We start from the raw sequence: 17,909 nt of genomic DNA on the forward strand, positions 1-17,909 counted from the left end.
TATTTTTTTTACTGAAAACTCGTGTATAGATAGATCAAATAATGATATGTAATCCATTCCTTGGCTACCACTTCATTCCAAAATTCATGGTTTCATAAACCAAACATACCCCTGCAAATATTAGATCTGATAATATCTGATTGTGAGGAGAATTAAAGGAAAAAAAAAAAAACAGAGAAATTAACATAGTTGATTTCATCCTATCCGATGATCAAAAAGATACAAGTGAAATATTTGGAGCCTTGAAAAATATGATTATCATTTGAAATTTACAGGTACAACAGCACCAAAAATGAAAATTATGTCAATTCTATATAATGTTCTAAATCTAATTTTCTACATATTTACTATGATAAGGTATGTGCAATGCGACTAATGGAATAATGTTATATGAATGTCTACGGAGAAGTAATCTATGTGCAGCATCCATGCACATAAAACACTTAGTCCTTCTTCTCCTTTTCTGCATCCTAATCAAATTAGTCATTCAATTAGAGTGAAGAACCAAACAGTGGAACTTCACTTCTTTCTGCCAATAACTTTCGATAGTGTACATGTACAATTCCAAGGAATATCAGGCTTTAGCACTTGCCAAGTTTAACTACTTCATGAAGCTTCTGCATGGCCCTCATTTGCTTCTTTAACGGGAACTGGTGGCTCGACGACCCTTGGTTCCGGCAAGTCCTCATGGATGTTACTACTTGCTGGTTTGTCAATCTTATCATCTTGAACAAGCTCTCTTGATGGCAGCTGCTTAAAAAACGGATGAGCAATGCAACTGTATTAGCTAATCTGATAAAATATGTCATAAATCTACATAAACATATTAAATTAAGAAATAGAATATCGAATGCTACTCTGTCATCCACTAAATCTCTAGATTGAGTGTCATCTGTATCCTCCATAGTTGTTATTCTAGTGGATTCTGCAGTATTCTCTTGTCTAATTAGGTGTTTGGAATTGTCTTCACTGATTTCATCATTCTTTGACTTGTCTTGCTCCTCCTTAAGGCTTACTTCTTCTTCATCATTCATGTTGCCAAGGATATTTGATCCTTCAGTGGAATTCTCTAGGGGGTTAGTTTGCTCCTGGTCAAATGTCACACATGGTGTTCAAATTAAGGCTTGAAGCTTCAACTTAACTATGCGGATACCCAATAGCCACCACAAAAAACTACATTCCAGAAACTAGTTTTCAAAAAGTAATTTGCTACATAATAAATCTAGAAACTAACTTCCGGAATTTATTTTAAGAAATTACATTTTTTTTTCGAAACCTACTAGAACTTGCGTGTAAAATTTTATATTTCAAAAACTAGTTTTCGAGAATGTAACTTTTTTGGTGTCTTCTGTGTGTCCGCCCCGTGGGAGTGTCCACCAATCATTACTCTTGATATAATATAGATAAAAGAGATGTGGACTATTTCTATTAGAATTTATACCTGAGAATAATTAAAGTTAAGATTATGTGATTCATCAGTTGTATCAACCATTAAAGGCTGAAAATTTTGAGGTATGGTGTTAGGTGGGCGTTCACCATTTAAAGTTTCTTGGGCCATAAACTCCATTTCAGAATGCTGAGAACCTGTATGCAACTGTTGTGTAGAGGCTGATGATGAAACTTCATCTACTATGGTCTTCTCTGGTAATACGGATCTTGGTGATGATGCGATTGAGGAGTTAGAACCTTCGTCAACTGATTCTTGCCGCAAAACTGACGTGCTGGGACTTGGATCTTCATTACTTATTGTGTTCTCATTGTTATTTTGCTCTATTACTGCTGAGATACTCACATCATTGATAACCAGTGACTCAGTTATCAAATTCTCTGACTGGTTGTATTCCTATTAAGCATAAAAAAATTCTGAAATTAAGATATTCTCATGAACCCCTTATTAACTACTTCTATGGAAGTAAGAAAGCAAGCAAACTAAGATGATACTAGCAAAAATAGTGACATGAGTTCTCATTTATGAATTCACAAGATAGTCTCATTCCTTTACAAATAAATGGTTTCACAATTGTATTCTTATCCTCCCCTCATCACTGTCAACGGAAGGAAGCAAGCAAAATAAATTGATTGATACTGACAAACATAGAGTGGCATATTTCGTACATGGAAAAAACTCATAAGGAGAAAGCACAATGTCACTGCTAGGACCAGTTAAGGATTAAGTTGTCTGACAGCTAAGCCAACTGACGATCTTATCTCATGGGATAATTATTTTATTAATAGTACTAAAAGCAATTTCTAACTTTTACACAAGTTGCTCTGATACAATCTTCGAGTTCAGGCTAAGCCTTACTCTACCTAAAATCTACCTCAGAGGTGAATATTGCTAGTTTCTACCCATTATAAAGATTTATTTTACTATATCTGTAGTCAATGTGAGACTTCTGAACAGTTCTATTAGATAATAGCACCAAAATGACTAACCTTTGGTTTTACTGAGTGTGATTCCTCAGGTAACTGTTCCACGGAGCTACCAATCAACGACGTCTGATGTGATGACACAGAAGAAGAAATGGAAGATTGGGGTGATTCATTTTCCCTTTCAGAATATTTCATATAACCAAAGATGTTATGATGATCACTACTTCTTGCACAAGTTGGAGTATCTTCAGGCAAATCCGATCTTGAGGACATGGAGCTCACATCAGCTACATTTTCTTCATCTATTTGTCTTAGAGAAATTGGTGAAATAATGTCCTTTGAGTTGTTTACTTCTTCATTATTCTCCTCACTTCTAACTCCACGTGTTCCATGGAAAGAGGCTCCCCACAAATCTTCACTGCCAGAACTAACATCTCTATCAATGTCCCCATCATACAAAATAGAGGAGTCTCTATCAGAAGTTGAATTGCTATTAGCATTTTCTTCAATTGTTGATGTTGGTGAACCAACTTCAGAAACCTCCACTTGCAAGTCAGAAGCAATGGAATATGTTGGGGTGTGACAAACACGCCTATCGGTTAAGAACATCATTTCTTGTCTCTTATCAACAGGAGATGGAACACTGTCATGCATAGATGATTCATTTATAGTGACACTTCTTGCTGTTTTAGTAGATTCTGGTAAATTGAGTAGCCTCTTATGAGGCTCACAAAACCTTGACTTTTCTGAAATATGAGTTGTTTCAACATTTGAGATGTTTGGAACTAGGCCTGTACTCTTGCTTGTCTGATTTGACATAGATTTTGCTTCATGGGCATTCTCCACTTCCTCTACTTTCATGTCAGCTACACTAGTCTCACATTTCCCATTCTCTTCATGTGTTGTTTCATGTCCTTTACTCACTGGATTAGGTGTTTCTGATCCATTTTCACCTCCTTCATTGTAGAGCAACTGGTCAATTAGCCAGTCATGATTTCCCTTATCTGCATGAGTAAAATACATCCAGTTAATTCATAATCAAGTTTTACCACAAATTCTTTTTTTTTTTTTGTTATTTAGACTATTTTAGAAGAGCTTATTTGAGCTTATTTTATATCGTAAGTGCTTATACAATTGTTTGAGAGAGCATATGTAAATAGCTTATGACCTACAAGATGGTTTGAGCTTATTTTCATAGGTTGCTCAGAATCAAATTAACTTATGAATAAACGTTTATACCTATTTATAACAAATTTTGAGCTTATTTCAATAAAAAAAAAATTGGCTTATGAATAAGAACATATGTGATAAACTCTTATTGCTATAAGCCCTTATGTATTAAACACTTATTGCCATAAGCGCTTAATTAAGTTATTTATCCAAACACACTCTTATTCAGAAAGGAATAGATTCCCTGCAGTCAGGGAATCCCTATATTCATGTTGTCACGCAATCAGAGTCATTTGATCAAGATCATTGGTCTCAGATTCTAAATTTATATTTACCGGCAGATCTCGATGAAATATATGAACTGATTGATCTTGATCGGACGACTCAAATTGCGTGTCTGCATGAATGTAGGATATTTCCGAGTGTTGGGAGCCTGAATCCCCAGAGAGAGAGAGAGAGAGAGGATGATGGGAAATTTATTCATTACCTGGATGACTTCTGAATCTTGAGTACGGAAGCCTGTCTGAATACTTCCTCCTTTGATTAAATGAGTAGTACCCTCTAGCTCCTTGGTCCTGATTCGTTTCTGATGGGTTAAAGGGGCCTAAACTGAAGCTTCCATGCCTGCAGAATGTAATGTTGTCCTTCTGATTACTTGTGTACTCTTGAAGTAAACTATCTTCTGTGAGGTTAGGCCTCTCCTCACAAGGATCATAAGGAATGTCATATGGGCTTCTTGGCATGTAAGATGGAGCAGAACCAGGCATTTCTAAGTCATCAATCCCTTCAAAGTCCTTTGGATTTCCTCTTTTAATTAGTAGTGGTGCAATTGGATTTGATGATGTGATTGGTCTTTTATCAATTAGACCACTCTCAAGTTGCATCTTCATTAGTTTCTTTTCTCTTCTTCTGGCTATGAGACTCTCCAATCTTCTGTTCCTCTCCATCTCTGAATTCCCAAGATCCATGAGATTATTCTGATCATCCTCTGTCCATTCTATGGGTTTGTTCCTTTCCTCCTCCATTGCATCCTCCTCATCCTCATCATACTCCATCTTTTCTATCTCAGCATCACCACACTCCACTAGGTCAACCATTGAAGGTTCAGATCTCAAGGTTTGCCTCTTAGGAGCCTGAGTTTTTTTCCCAGACAATCCATAGTCTAAAGAACTCTCACCTTTTGTGAACTCATTATGAAAAGCTGCTGATAAATCCTTGGCTTTTTCCTCTAAACCACCATACACATCCCATTTCTTGTACCTGAGATTTCTCCTCCTACTTGTGGCACTTTGTGATGGATACTTATGGAGCATTTCGCGCCTCGCATTGTTAGGAATCTTTGGATATTTTGGTTCTACCCTTCTTTTCTCTCCCTTCTCCTTGAAATCTTTGATATATCTGAGCTGAGTTTGCTCAGAACTCCAAAAGATTCTTACAAAAATAGCAGCACATACAAGAAAAGGGGACAAATAGGCCAAGAATCTATAGATATAAGAAAGAAGTATATACAGGATGAAGCACACCGACAAGGCACCAGAAACAATTGGATGCTTTCGTAGAAAGGTGTAACTAGATTGATATGAAACTTGAACCACTTTGCACAAACGAAGTTGAACCTCCTTTACATTCAAACCCATATTTGTTTCTCTGAATGCTTTCAAGCACAACCTAACAGTGGAAAACTCAAATTGTGGGCATTTTATTCATTACTAGATTCAAACAAGTAACCATATATAATCATCACAGTGATAGGTGACATGTTTGTTACAAACCCCATCGAAGAAATATTTAAAAAAAGTAAAGATGAACGAACACTTTGAATTGGCTTCGGATTAGAAGCTATTTTGTAATTGGCTTCTAGCCTAAGAACAAACTAGGAGAACAAACAAAATGCAGCATTGATGTGATTTGGTATTGGCATCATAGAAACCATCCAGAAAATTGTAAAACTAAAGGAGTTACAGAGAATAACAAGGTCAAACTAGCCCCCCAAAATGGTGGTCAACACAATAAACAAATGTTTGATCATCCCCAACAAATGGTGAGCCGTTGTGAACCATGACAAATTAGTTTGTCTTTTTTAAGGAAACTTTTTGTTTGGCTGAAAATTTCATCGATCCTCTTATTTAGGAGTTTTACATTGCACAAACGAAAAAGAAGAAGGGACGGGGGAGGAGTAAAAATATCAGTTTCATTTTCATATATAAGCTATAGAGTGGCATGATTGATAACAAAAATAATGATGGATTTACTTGAATTTTAGAAAATAAAATAATTTTTTTTTGTGTAAGATTTTAATTATAATCGTTTCAAACATAAAATAAATAAATTAAAATATAGACATGATTGTATTAAAAAATAAGATTTAAAAAATGTAAATTTATCTACTCTGATATCCGCACTTCAGAAATAAACTTTTAATCTAATTATAATAAAAGTAATATAACAACTTTTGTATATATAACATTAAATAATTGAATATCCGTGTAAAAAGCTCTTAAGTTCATCAAAACCAATCTATAAAAAATTGTGCACTAATTAGTTTCAATTGACTTATACAGTACCGTGTTAGTTGGGGTGGAGGACCAAAGGACAAAGCGAGCGCTCGTCGAAAGACAAATTGACCAAACAAATTGCTAAGTTACTTAAGGTAAGTAACGAGACAGCCTAGAAAGGGTTGAGTACTTTCACCACTACACAACTCAGTCATTATAAATACACGTTTGATCACTCGGTAAGAAAAGAATTATTCATAATGTTTCTGCTCTTAGAGAATCCATTCTCTATAACATCACTAACTTAGACGTTAATCTATCATTTGGATACCTCCGCCTTTGTGAATATTCTCCGCCCTAACATGCATGCTCCAGCTCTCTCACCATTGTGCACAGCGGAGGTACTTTCCTCCATCTTTCTGAAATAGCAACTACGATATTTTGTGATAAGGCATTATAAGTATGTTTGGTAAGACTCTTTAGATTGTTTTAATTTTTTTTTTCTTTCTAGTTTATAAGCTCTTTAGATGTGTTTGGTGAATGAGCTTACATTATTATTGTATAATATTTTTTGAAACACAACTTCAGTTGTTATACCTTAAAACTTATTGAATTTATTTCCATTTTTATCGTTATCATTATCATCAAATTCCTTCATTAATATTACCCTCTTATATTATACTCCGTACAATATGGAGTATAATCTAATCATATTGTATTGGGATGATTATTATTTAAAAATTCATAGGGAATTTAAAAATTAATATTTTTTAACTTTGTAAAATATAGTTTATTCAATTAAGTAAATGTAATATTCAGATATATATGCATCTCATGTTATGTAATTAATTGAGTATTTAATTAGTAATACTTAGCTAGTTTAACCACTAATTTTACCAATCATTTTTTTTATAATAGTCGGGGCTAAAAGTGAAAAATGAGGGAAACTAACCCCTCATTTACAAGGTACTACATAAATCAAACATAAAAAGAACAATATTAAAATCACGTAGGAAATCATAAATCTTCATCATCATAGGCAAGGACAACCAATTCTTTGCAAAAGTATCCGCAACCGAGTTAATCTCCTTGAGGGGCTGTTCTCAACCATTGAGTTAATTTCCCTCAGCAAAGGTGCACTTGGATTAGAAGGATGACAACCTTTATCCAAAAATATGATAGCTAGCTCTAAATCAGATTCAATCAAAAGTATAGAAAAACCCTTGCTCCAGCCAATTTAAGGTCATGAATAATGCCACGTAACTCAGCATGTAACACATACCATTTATCAAGTCCATAAGGGTTAGCTCAAGTGGTAAGAGTTAGGAGACATAAGGGTTGGGGAGAATAAAAAAGGTGAAGGTGCTAGGGTTCAAACCCTGATGAAAGAACTCATTTACTAAAATTAATAACAACTAACGTTTGTCTATAAAAAAGATCTATCAAGATTTCAATAAAAAAACCCAATATAAATACACCATTGTGGTCTCTAATCACTCCACGACAAGTAGCCATATTATCCTTAGAAGTGAATGATTCATTAGTATTCAATTTAATCCATGGTTTCCATAGGAGGGAACCATTTTAACAAGACAGAATTATCTACTCTACTTACCTTGGTATGAGAAATCACATCAGAAAAAGCTTGACTGAAGTCTTTCAAAACTAGAGAAATTTTTCTCTGAATAACAATGGAGAGTTGTCAATGCTATTAATCACTAACTCATTCCTTGATCTCCAAATCATTTCCATTGTTATACCAAAGACCAAACACCAAGGGGAGTTAAGGTGCTAATCCTTGATATCAGTCAGGTTATTCACAAGACATGGTAAAAAAGCCTAAGAGGAAATATGAGTCATATAAAAAGATTGTTTCTCGAGGGCAATTAGAAATATGAGTCATATATGACTTGAGGCTCTAACATCATTTGCGAGGAGAATATCATTTACAACCTTCCATTTAAAGAGCTTTACATTTGCAACCATTTTTTATTTAATAAGCTAACTTTTGCAATCAACATTTATATTCTCCAAACAAACATGAAATATTTTATTAAAAAATTGTGTTTTGGTCAATATCATATTTTTTATTTTATTTTATTATCAATGGTCACTGATTGCTCAATTACTTGGCTGTCCAAAGAGAAGATATAGCATGCCTTGGTAACTGATATCGTCGGTTTTTGACCAAAATAAAGAAAACCAGAAATCATCGGTTGAGATCTTCCCAATCTCCCTTAATCCAACGGCTCTTATTCACTGTCGTGTCGTGTCGTGTCTTCTTCTCTTTCTCTCTCAACTTCATCCACCATTGTTGTAACTCGTAACCTGCATCCTAATCAAGCTTAAGCAAAAATCACCATAACCCACTTCTCAAGTTCCAATTTTTTTTCTGGGTCTCACTCACTCTTCTCGAATGTTACCTTTGGATTATCACTTCCATTACCTATCTCCCTTAACCTACAACAACTCCAAAACCCACTACCTCAATTCCCACGCAAATTCTAGGGTTAACCTCATCGACCCATGTCGTTTTGTCCCTGATTCGTGTCGTTCTCGATGTCCGGTTTCACAAACGTTTTGTTTGTGGGGCGGAAACGGAGTCAGAAGATGGGTATGTCGTTCCACCAGCGAGACTGATTCCGCCGCCGGTTCGCCGAGCTCCGGTTCCGGCGAGGAGAAAACTGGCGAGGGTAAGGTGGTTGATGACGCCGGTTCGCCGAGCTCCGGTTCGGACCGGAGGAGGGAGAAGCAGGGGAAGGGTGGGTGGTGGTGGCGGTGGCAGTGGCAACCCATAATTCAAGCGCAGGAAATTGGGGCTCTGCTTTTGCAATTGGGGATTGTGATTTTCGTTATGCGGGTTATCCGGCCCGGGATTCCGTTACCGGGGTCGGAGCCTCGGGCTCCGACGACGGTTGTGAGTGTGCCTTACAGTGAGTTTTTGAGTAGGGTCAACAGTGACCAGGTGCGGAAGGTGGAGGTTGATGGGGTTCACATCTTGTTCAAGCTGAAGCCTGTTGTGGGAACTGGTCAGGGTGGTGAAGTTTCATGGACTAGTAGTAGGTTGGTGGAATCAGAGTCTTTGGTGAAGAGTGTTGCTGCAACCAAGAGGATAGTTTACACCACCACAAGGCCTAGTGATTTCAGAACTCCATATGAAAAGATGCTGGAGAATGGGGTTGAGTTTGGGTCCCCGGATAAGCGTTCTGGTGGATTCTTTAACACTACATTGGTAAGCGAGTTCTGCACTTGTGTTGTTTTAGATATATTTGAAGTTGAGAAATGAACTAGCATTATTTTTTCTGTGGTGCTGAAAACTTTAGATAATCTACTTGAGTATGAGGAGTTTGATAGGGAAATTGATATTAAGAGTCTTACTAGTTACTATACTTGTAGATGTTTTGTTGTTTACCTAATTATTGGAGAAGGCTGGTGATCTGAAGCTTAATGTTCTTTCTCATTGCATTGTGTTCATTTATTTGAATAGACATTTTTTAGGCATGAAGGAGGAATGAGAAATATGATTGGTTCTAAAGCTGTGATGAAGGGGAAGGACAAAAGGTTATGTAATTAAGTATTTCTACTTCTGGAATCACCATTAGGAACATATATGCAGTTGCTCCTGTGCTTCTTAATGCTATTTAAGAAGGATGATTTTCTGAAAGGCATGATACCCCATTTGAGTTTTAATTTCTAGAAGAATTGAGCACTTTGACTGTTTTTTTTTTGAAACAGCACTTTGACTGTTTAAAAGAAGCTAAATTTTATATTGGCTTAATAGAGGTGTATCTGCACACACCCCCCACTGTATAACCAAGAAACTTTTAGAAATGTGTTAGACATGCTATGTTGTGATCAGATTTCACTTTCACTTGTGTTGTATTATTGATGAAAACTAAAAATCAAGCCTTCATTTGCACTTTTGACTTTATGCATTACTGGTTCATGATATTTACCTTATTCCAACTTGTTATAATTTTCTACGGTTGTTGGGTGGATACCATTTATATAACTTCATGACATGCTGATGCCATTCTCATATTCACAGATAGCCTTGTTTTATGCTGTTTTAATTGCGGGGCTGCTGCATCGATTCCCTCTGAGCTTTTCTCAGGTGTGCATCTGCATTCTTACCCCATCTTAATTTATTGGGCCTCCTGACACAGCTTATGTTCCCTAAAGTGTTAATACAATACATTTTTCTAAATGAGTATATGCTGTGTGCAGCATACTGCTGGTCAGATTCGAAAACGCAAATCAGGCACTTCTGCTGGTACAAAATCATCTGATCGAGGTGAAACAGTCACTTTTGCTGATATTGCTGGTGTGGATGAGGCTAAAGAGGAGTTGGAAGAGATTGTGGTAGGAAGAGTCTCTTATCATTTTCAACACTTGCAATGTGTATCCTGTTACCTGTAGGGTGTTTAAATGATTTTTATTTTACAGATTAATCTCATTTTCATTGAGTTTTGGTGATACAGGGAAGTAATTTTGAATTTTTGATTATGCTGATTTTCACTTGTCAGGAATTTCTTCGAAATCCAGATAAATACACGAGACTTGGGGCTCGTCCTCCCCGCGGTGTTCTATTGGTGAGTTCTTGGTAGAGATGTCTGATAAATATTGTCCCAATGATCCCAGGATAAACTATATCATTATGATGTTCGATTAGTCTTCACTTTGTAGTTAGTGATAATTGCCCTGGAAGGGGTCGAATATGTGGAATTATGATGGGGAGTCTCTGAAGCTGAAATTTAGCTCACTTGCCTACTCTGTTATATGAACAGTTCTCTCTCATATTTATGTAATTCTCAACACTCAAGAAACTTGCAGGGATAAATCCTTGGACTATTCACTTATGTCTTTTCTGCAAGTTTGAGCCAGTATATCATGTAACATGATGAATTTTAATAGTGTTTTAGATTGAAATGTAGGCAGTGAATATCTTTTGATGTACCTTACAGGTGGGTCTTCCTGGGACAGGTAAAACTCTACTAGCAAAGGCTGTGGCTGGGGAAGCTGATGTGCCTTTTATAAGTTGTTCTGCTAGTGAATTTGTAGAGTTGTATGTTGGCATGGGTGCCTCCCGTGTAAGAGATCTCTTTGCAAAGGCAAAAAGAGAAGCTCCATCCATAATATTTATTGATGAGGTACAAAAATAGGTATCCTCTTGTTGCATGGGATGATTTGGTTCAACATCTATTTTAAAAATTAAACTAACTAGAGTTTCTTTTTGTATGCAGATAGATGCTGTGGCTAAAAGTCGTGATGGTAAATTTCGCATGGTCAGCAATGATGAGCGAGAGCAAACCTTGAACCAATTGCTCACTGTTAGTGTTCCTTTCAAAATATCTATTTCTTGTGAATGAAAAATAAAAACCCTGCTACCCCGATGAAGCTAATGTGCTAAAGTTTCCTTGCAGGAGATGGATGGGTTTGACAGCAATTCTGCAGTTATTGTTCTTGGAGCTACTAATAGGGCAGATGTCTTGGACCCTGCACTTCGTCGTCCGGGAAGATTTGATCGTGTAGTCATGGTCTGTAATCTAGTTTTAATACATAACCTCCTTTATCATAATGCTAAATTCTTTTAATGATATCAGAATGTAAATATTATTTTAATGAAATCAACCGTACACAGTTTGTGATGATACTGACGTTTATTTCTCTTTGTACTTCACCTTTGTGATTGAGATCTATCATGGTTTTAATAAGATTTAAGTCATTTTTTCTTTCCAAAAAAAATCATAATGCTAAATTATTAAATATTAAAAAATAAATTCTACACTTTGCATCTCTATAAGAAATTCCCCTTGTATTCTTCTCAGGTGGAAGCACCTGATAGGATTGGAAGAGAAGCCATCCTAAAAGTTCATGTTTCTAGAAAAGAACTTCCTTTAGCTAAGGATGTTGACCTTGATGACATTGCTCGTATGACCACTGGCTTCACTGGGTACTTGCGCTGTTTTAGTTTTGCCCCATGCTTTCCTTTTTCTTTGAATACATAGACATTGGAATTTGATTTGACATGTTGCATTGTTACAGAGCGGATCTCGCAAACCTAGTCAATGAGGCTGCTTTATTGGCTGGAAGAAAAAATAAAGTTGTGGTTGAGAGAATTGATTTCATCCAAGCTGTAGAAAGATCTATAGCTGTAAGTTACACCCACTCAAGGTGGTTTATAATTGACTCAAATTATATGGTCTCTATTACCTTACGCCTACAGTTGTAGTACATAAGATGTCAATTAAAGTACTATTTGCTTATTTGTTCAATTTTTAAGCTGTATTCCATTATCAACTAATATGATTAGACTACCTTCGGTTCCTTTACTATTATTTAATGTTTCTTTATGTATCGTTTACCACTTTAAATTGGTCAAGTAATCACATTTTTCTAGCTGTCAAATGACAAAATAGTAAATTGAAAATTTCAACCAGCTATGGTGAATATGAACCAAATTACTTGTTTCAGGGCATAGAGAAGAAGACTGCCAAATTGCAAGGAAGTGAAAAGGCTGTAGTTGCGCGACATGAGGCCGGCCATGCTGTAGTAGGTACTGCAGTTGCAAAGCTTCTTCCTGGACAGCCCCGTGTTGAGGTAAACCATTGAAGGTGCCCTATATTAGGTACTTCAAAGATGCTACTGCCATGTATATGGGGATTGAGCTTGTATTACATGTTCTTTCCTACTTGATGTTATGGAATTCACTTGTTATAACAGCATTTGTGTTCAAAATGAATATGATAATTGATGCTTTCTAGTTCATATTGGCTATGCTTTTGAGATTCTTAATTTATTGGCATGTGACAAGAAATTGTTTTGCTTATTTTTTTGGGGGGTGGAAATGAGGTGCATGTGTTAATTTTCATGTTCATTTTTGCTATTGATATTGAGATGTTAAAGCAGGCTTGGTGAGTAGTGCATGAATTTCTTTTTATAATATTCAATAAATACATAACAAGATGGTCTTTGAAGACTTGTGCATATGAAGCATTGTATACAGTTATATACTGTACTTCATTAAGTCTGTGTTTGACTTCATTTTATTTAGGGTTAAATCATATAACCGTCCCTGAACTTTGAGCGAGATCTGAAAACTGTCCCTCGCCGGAAAATTATCTGGAAACTGTCATCACACTTCAAGAAATATATTGAATCCATCCCTGCCGCCGATTTAGCTCCGGCCACCGTGCTTATTTGTCATTAACGATGCTATGTGGCACTGCCACATCAATTGATGAATCCTGAATTTTTTAATTTTCCAATTAAATTTAATCATTTCCAAATCCTAATTAAACTAATTAAATTTCATAAATCCTAATCTAATTAAACCTTTCATCTTCATCAAATTTCCAGGACATTTCTTACTGAAGCAGAAAAAAAGAAAATTCCAGAAACATTAACTCATCTCCTCCATCCCTGTAAACAAAAAAAAATCTCCTCTACCCCATCCTCCACCCACCCTCCTCACCCCCACCAAAAACCGCGACCCCCATCGCAAACCCCTACCCCCACCACAGACCCAATTCCCCACCCTCCTCCTTCTCCTTCTCCAGAAACCCAGAAACCCCGAAAGAAAGAGAGGGATGTGAGAGAGGAAACCAATGGAGAAAGGGGGAAGAATGGGAACAGAAGCTTCATCCACACAAATCCAAGCCCAGAAATTTCATCCTACTTAAACCAGAGCTTCAGATCGAATGAAAAGGAGGGATTTTTTTTATGGGTTTTGCATCAATGGGGGATTTAGAGAAGCAGGACGTGATTGAAACTTGAACACCTTCCCCGTAGCCAAAGTCCCAACAACACCTGAAATTCAGAAAAAAGAGGGAGATCGGAAGATCGAGAGTGAGATGGGGAAGAAAAATGTAGAGAACAGAGGTGGCCGGAGTCGCGGGGAAGAAGATTCTGGGTTGTTGTTGGCGGCGACGGTGTCGCTGGGTGGTGACTTGTTGGGCTGCGGCGGTGAGTTGTTGTCGAGAAGAAGGGGTTGCAGCCTCTGTGTTGCTGATGGTCTCTCCGTGGAGCTCCAATCCGGTGGGTATGAGGTATGAGCATGTGGTCGCTAGATCTGCAGCGATTGAAGAAGGAAAGTGCGAAAACGGTGGCGTGAGCGGCGCTGTACGACAGACTCAGCAACGACATGCAGCACGCAAGGTAACTTTGGAGGTAATGATGCATTTGTGGCCTGGTTCGCCTGAGGCATGGGTTATGGAGTTAGGTGGTGGTGGCTGGCGTAGAAGGTTCTGCTCATGGCGGTCGTGGGCTTCAATGACGGTGGGGTAGGTGGAGGGTGCATGGATGTTGGGGGAAGATGAGGTCTGGTTTGTTGTGGGGGGAGCAGAACTTAATTTTTTTTTTTTTGGCTTAATTGAGTTAATTCATATTCTTTGAGGATCAATGTGTAGATTTAGGGATTTACCTTTAGAGATTAAGGTTTAGATCTAGTGTTGGATAATTAGGAAATATTTTTATTTTAAATAAAAAAAATTACACGTGGGACTCATTAATTGAGGTGGACAGACACGTACGAGCTCAACCCACACGTAAGCACGGTGGCCGGACCTAAGGCGGCAGCAGGGATGGGTTCAAATTATTTTTAATAGTCTGAGGACGGTTTTCAGATAATTTTCCGGTGAGGGACGGTTTTCAGATCTCGCTTAAAGTTTAGGGACGGTTTTCAGATCTTGCTTAAAGTTTAGGGACGGTTATATGATTTAACCCTTTTTATTTATAACTTATTGAATTACCATATTATTAGTAAATGAATAACAATTACTCTAAAAAATATCCAGCCTACTTGTGTATTTCTGTGTCTGAGTTGTATGTTGGAAGTTTCTGTGTTGCTCCCCTATTGTCATTAAATGGTCTAAGGATATTTCAATGCCTTACTACTGTGTTATTTTGTCAGAAACTAAGTATATTGCCGAGGTCAGGAGGGGCTTTGGGATTTACTTATACTCCTCCAACAAATGAGGATAGGTATTTGCTCTTCATTGATGAGTTGCATGGTCGCCTGGTGACCCTTCTTGGAGGCCGTGCAGCTGAAGAAGTTGTTTATTCTGGTCGAGTGTCGACAGGTGCACTTGATGACATACGGCGAGCAACTGATATGGCATACAAGGCTATAGCTGAATATGGTCTTAATCAGACCATAGGCCCTGTGTCAATAGCCACTCTTTCTAGTGGTGGAATTGATGAATCTGGTGGAGCTCCTTGGGGAAGGGATCAGGTCTTGCATTTTATTAACTTCTAACTTCTTTATTCTTTCAAATTCTTCTATATGCTGATTATTGTCTGTACATAACAGGGGCACCTTGTTGATCTTGTTCAAAGAGAGGTGCAAACATTACTCCAGTCTGCACTGGCTGTTGCGCTTTCCATTATCCGAGCAAATACTACTGTTTTGGAGGGTCTTGGTGCTTATTTAGAAGGTAATCATGCTTACTGTTTCTTATGTATGTTGATCGTGGAGTTGTCTTTGGTGATTGTCAATCGTTGACCATGGATATATGCAATATCTTTTGACTTAATTAAATAGATAATAGATAATTAGAGTTTGTGGTTTAGGGTGAAGACTTCGCTATTGGAAAACGATGGTAAAAGAAGTCTTATACTTGACTGTTAATAAACTACATAACTCTGGATATCATTGTAGCAACCCATAACATGAGCTGTTTGGGCTTGAAGAGTTTCTCCCTTTATCATACATGCACGCACCATGCTTGTGTTTGTATTTTATTTGTACACTGAATCACACCATCAGTTGAAATTGCATAGAAGAATTAGATCGTAGATTTTGATTTTGAGCTTTTACAGTAACTAATCAAATATAAGTATAGATTGGGTTTTAAACTTCCTGCATCCTGTGTTTATAATTCAATACATTGGTCATGTGAAGGGATTTTAATGAACTTGGGATGTATCATTCATTTGCTTCCATGACTGTTTAGTGATACTGATGATGTTAAGCCACTATGTTCTAACTGTGCTTATTCTTCAGAAAAGGAAAAAGTTGAGGGTGAAGAGCTACATAAGTGGTTAAGAATGGTGGTTGCACCAACAGAGCTTGCTATTTTTGTCAAAGGTACGCAAGAGTCTCTTCTCCCATTGCAGATAGGTTCCTGATAGTTAAAGAGCGGTCTATTACACTAGGAGTGTGGAATGTGATTTGGAGTATGAATTTTGACATAATATGCTGAAGCCTCATGACCCGTCAAGTTATATCACAGACAGCATGAGTTCACCTTTACAACTTTGTATATTCCTGTAAAGTGTGAATTCTGGCATCGTTTTTAACACAGCCAGCCTGTTATTTGTGTTATAACTCAATTCACTCGACCAAAGCCACACGGAAATGGAAAGATGCAGAGATATATACATCGATGCCCATTCAAGGATTTCATTAGTGCTGCCAGTGCCTCCTTTATTAAATTATTATACATGTGTTGCCTTGTTGGTAACTGAATTTGTTTTATACTGATCTGCAAATGTAATTGTTACGTAGTTGTATATACTTTGGTTATGTGAAATAAATAGGACTCCACTGTATCTCACTTCGAAATACTTTTCTGGGAATTGCAAGTAACAAAGTCCATTTCCAAATGGTAGCCTTTTACTCCCCAAAATAAAACAGGCCCGTAATCAACTCTAGTTGTCAATGCGTGAATGATGGTGATGATATTGCATTCTCCTAGTAAGGATTTTTGATATTTTGAAGGAAGACTAAAATATCTGTTGCTCCTGAATCAACTTTTCTGTACTTTTTTGTTAGATAAAGAACAACAGTGCAGTGTGCCTCTGGTGGACCATCCCATGTTTTATTGAAATGGGAGTGGAAATCACTTTTTTGTTTGGTTAGAAACTTAGAATACTGTTATTGCCTTTACTTGTAAAATACAATTTTAGATTTTAAAATATGATAAATGACATCTAAGTTGCATCATCTATCTTCCCTTTAAATCCCTTTCAGCTTTGAATTAGAATCATAATTGAGTTGGGGTTTTGGTCTTTACCATTCTCCCTTTGCTCTTCTAAAATTTGAATCAAGCAAGATGATATTGAACATATCCCTATCCTGTATTTTCCTTCAAGCAAACATTGTGTAAGTTGTATGAATAGAGAGTGAGATATTGTACATCTGCATTTATTAGCATTGCAGTTTCCTGCATGAATTCATGAATTTGGATATTCTGGAGCAGGTTTATTCTAACACTCCCTCTTGCACAGCCATTGGTTTTTTACAATTAATGGTTGGAGACTAGTCTGAATAAAAAATTAGATTATTAAACTAGAAAATATGGTTATTTGTTTGCCGTAGAGGTTGTAGAGGATCTAAATTTGAATTGGACAATCTTAATATATAACATGTAACTAGTCATAGTACAAGTGCTCTGCACGAGTTCATAAAAAATTTGAGATTTGAAATACAATCTTAATATTGTATATTTTCGTTGTGTATTTATTATTATACTATAATTATAAGGAAAAAGATAATAACATTTAGTTTTTAAAGTATAAATATAGTATCGTATATGTTATAATATGATATAATATTATAAAGTACTAAATTACTATAATATGATATAATATACTACCACTATAATTAATAATAATATTGCATAAGAGTGGGTTGAATAAAAATGATGTGATATTTCTATAAAACCATAACTATGTATAATAAAAATGATGTGATAATCTTATAATATATTACAATGTTATATTTATTGAAATATCAAAATAATATGGTACATAACTTTTTTTTATACTTCTTATTACTAATTCATAAATAGCATGATAGATACCAAAAGATTCATAGTAAACTACGGTACGGCCCCTCTTGATGATATAATGCATTTATCTTGTATTTCT

At 36.4% G+C, this 17,909-nt stretch overlaps 2 protein-coding genes across 4 annotated transcripts; one reads left to right on the forward strand and one right to left on the reverse strand.

The window, feature by feature from the left end:
• Positions 1-220: 220 nt before the first annotated feature.
• On the reverse strand, positions 221-5,558 carry LOC130722148 (uncharacterized). 3 transcript variants are annotated; one of them, XM_057572791.1, is made up of 5 exons: positions 4,031-5,558; positions 2,437-3,377; positions 1,442-1,843; positions 858-1,088; positions 221-750 (listed from the first exon to the last, which is right to left on the reverse strand). In XM_057572791.1, the coding sequence occupies exons 1-5, from the start codon at positions 5,178-5,180 to the stop codon at positions 607-609; spliced, it is 2,868 nt and encodes a 955-aa protein (XP_057428774.1). In that variant the 5' UTR covers positions 5,181-5,558; the 3' UTR covers positions 221-606. The 3 variants fall into 3 exon arrangements, with proteins under 3 accessions (XP_057428774.1, XP_057428773.1, XP_057428775.1); XM_057572790.1 differs by having other exon boundaries at positions 221-753; XM_057572792.1 differs by lacking the exons at positions 221-750; positions 858-1,088 and having other exon boundaries at positions 1,436-1,843.
• A 2,697-nt stretch (positions 5,559-8,255) lies between these two features.
• On the forward strand, positions 8,256-16,604 carry LOC130722149 (ATP-dependent zinc metalloprotease FTSH 9, chloroplastic-like). The gene is made up of 13 exons (XM_057572793.1): positions 8,256-9,270; positions 10,087-10,152; positions 10,266-10,400; positions 10,565-10,630; positions 11,003-11,188; positions 11,282-11,368; positions 11,462-11,575; positions 11,867-11,991; positions 12,084-12,192; positions 12,513-12,638; positions 14,950-15,270; positions 15,349-15,472; positions 16,042-16,604. The coding sequence occupies exons 1-13, from the start codon at positions 8,455-8,457 to the stop codon at positions 16,164-16,166; spliced, it is 2,400 nt and encodes a 799-aa protein (XP_057428776.1). The 5' UTR covers positions 8,256-8,454; the 3' UTR covers positions 16,167-16,604.
• The last annotated feature ends 1,305 nt before the right edge of the window (positions 16,605-17,909 follow it).

This window comes from Lotus japonicus, chromosome 6, assembly GCF_012489685.1.
Source record: "Lotus japonicus ecotype B-129 chromosome 6, LjGifu_v1.2".
Lineage (NCBI taxonomy): Eukaryota > Viridiplantae > Streptophyta > Magnoliopsida > Fabales > Fabaceae > Lotus > Lotus japonicus.

Coding starts and splice junctions, on each gene's coding strand:
- LOC130722148 (XM_057572790.1), bottom strand. CDS start 5,180: ATGGGTTTGAATGTAAAGGAGGTTCAACTTCGTTTGTGCAAAGTGGTT. Junction 1,844..2,436: donor CACACTCAGTAAAACCAAAG/GTTAGTCATTTT, acceptor TATGCTTAATAG/GAATACAACCAGTCAGAGAA. Junction 754..857: donor GAGATTTAGTGGATGACAGA/GTAGCATTCGAT, acceptor CCGTTTTTTAAG/CAGCTGCCATCAAGAGAGCT.
- LOC130722149 (XM_057572793.1), top strand. CDS start 8,455: ATGTTACCTTTGGATTATCACTTCCATTACCTATCTCCCTTAACCTAC. Junction 10,631..11,002: donor CTCCCCGCGGTGTTCTATTG/GTGAGTTCTTGG, acceptor TGTACCTTACAG/GTGGGTCTTCCTGGGACAGG. Junction 12,193..12,512: donor CTGTAGAAAGATCTATAGCT/GTAAGTTACACC, acceptor TACTTGTTTCAG/GGCATAGAGAAGAAGACTGC.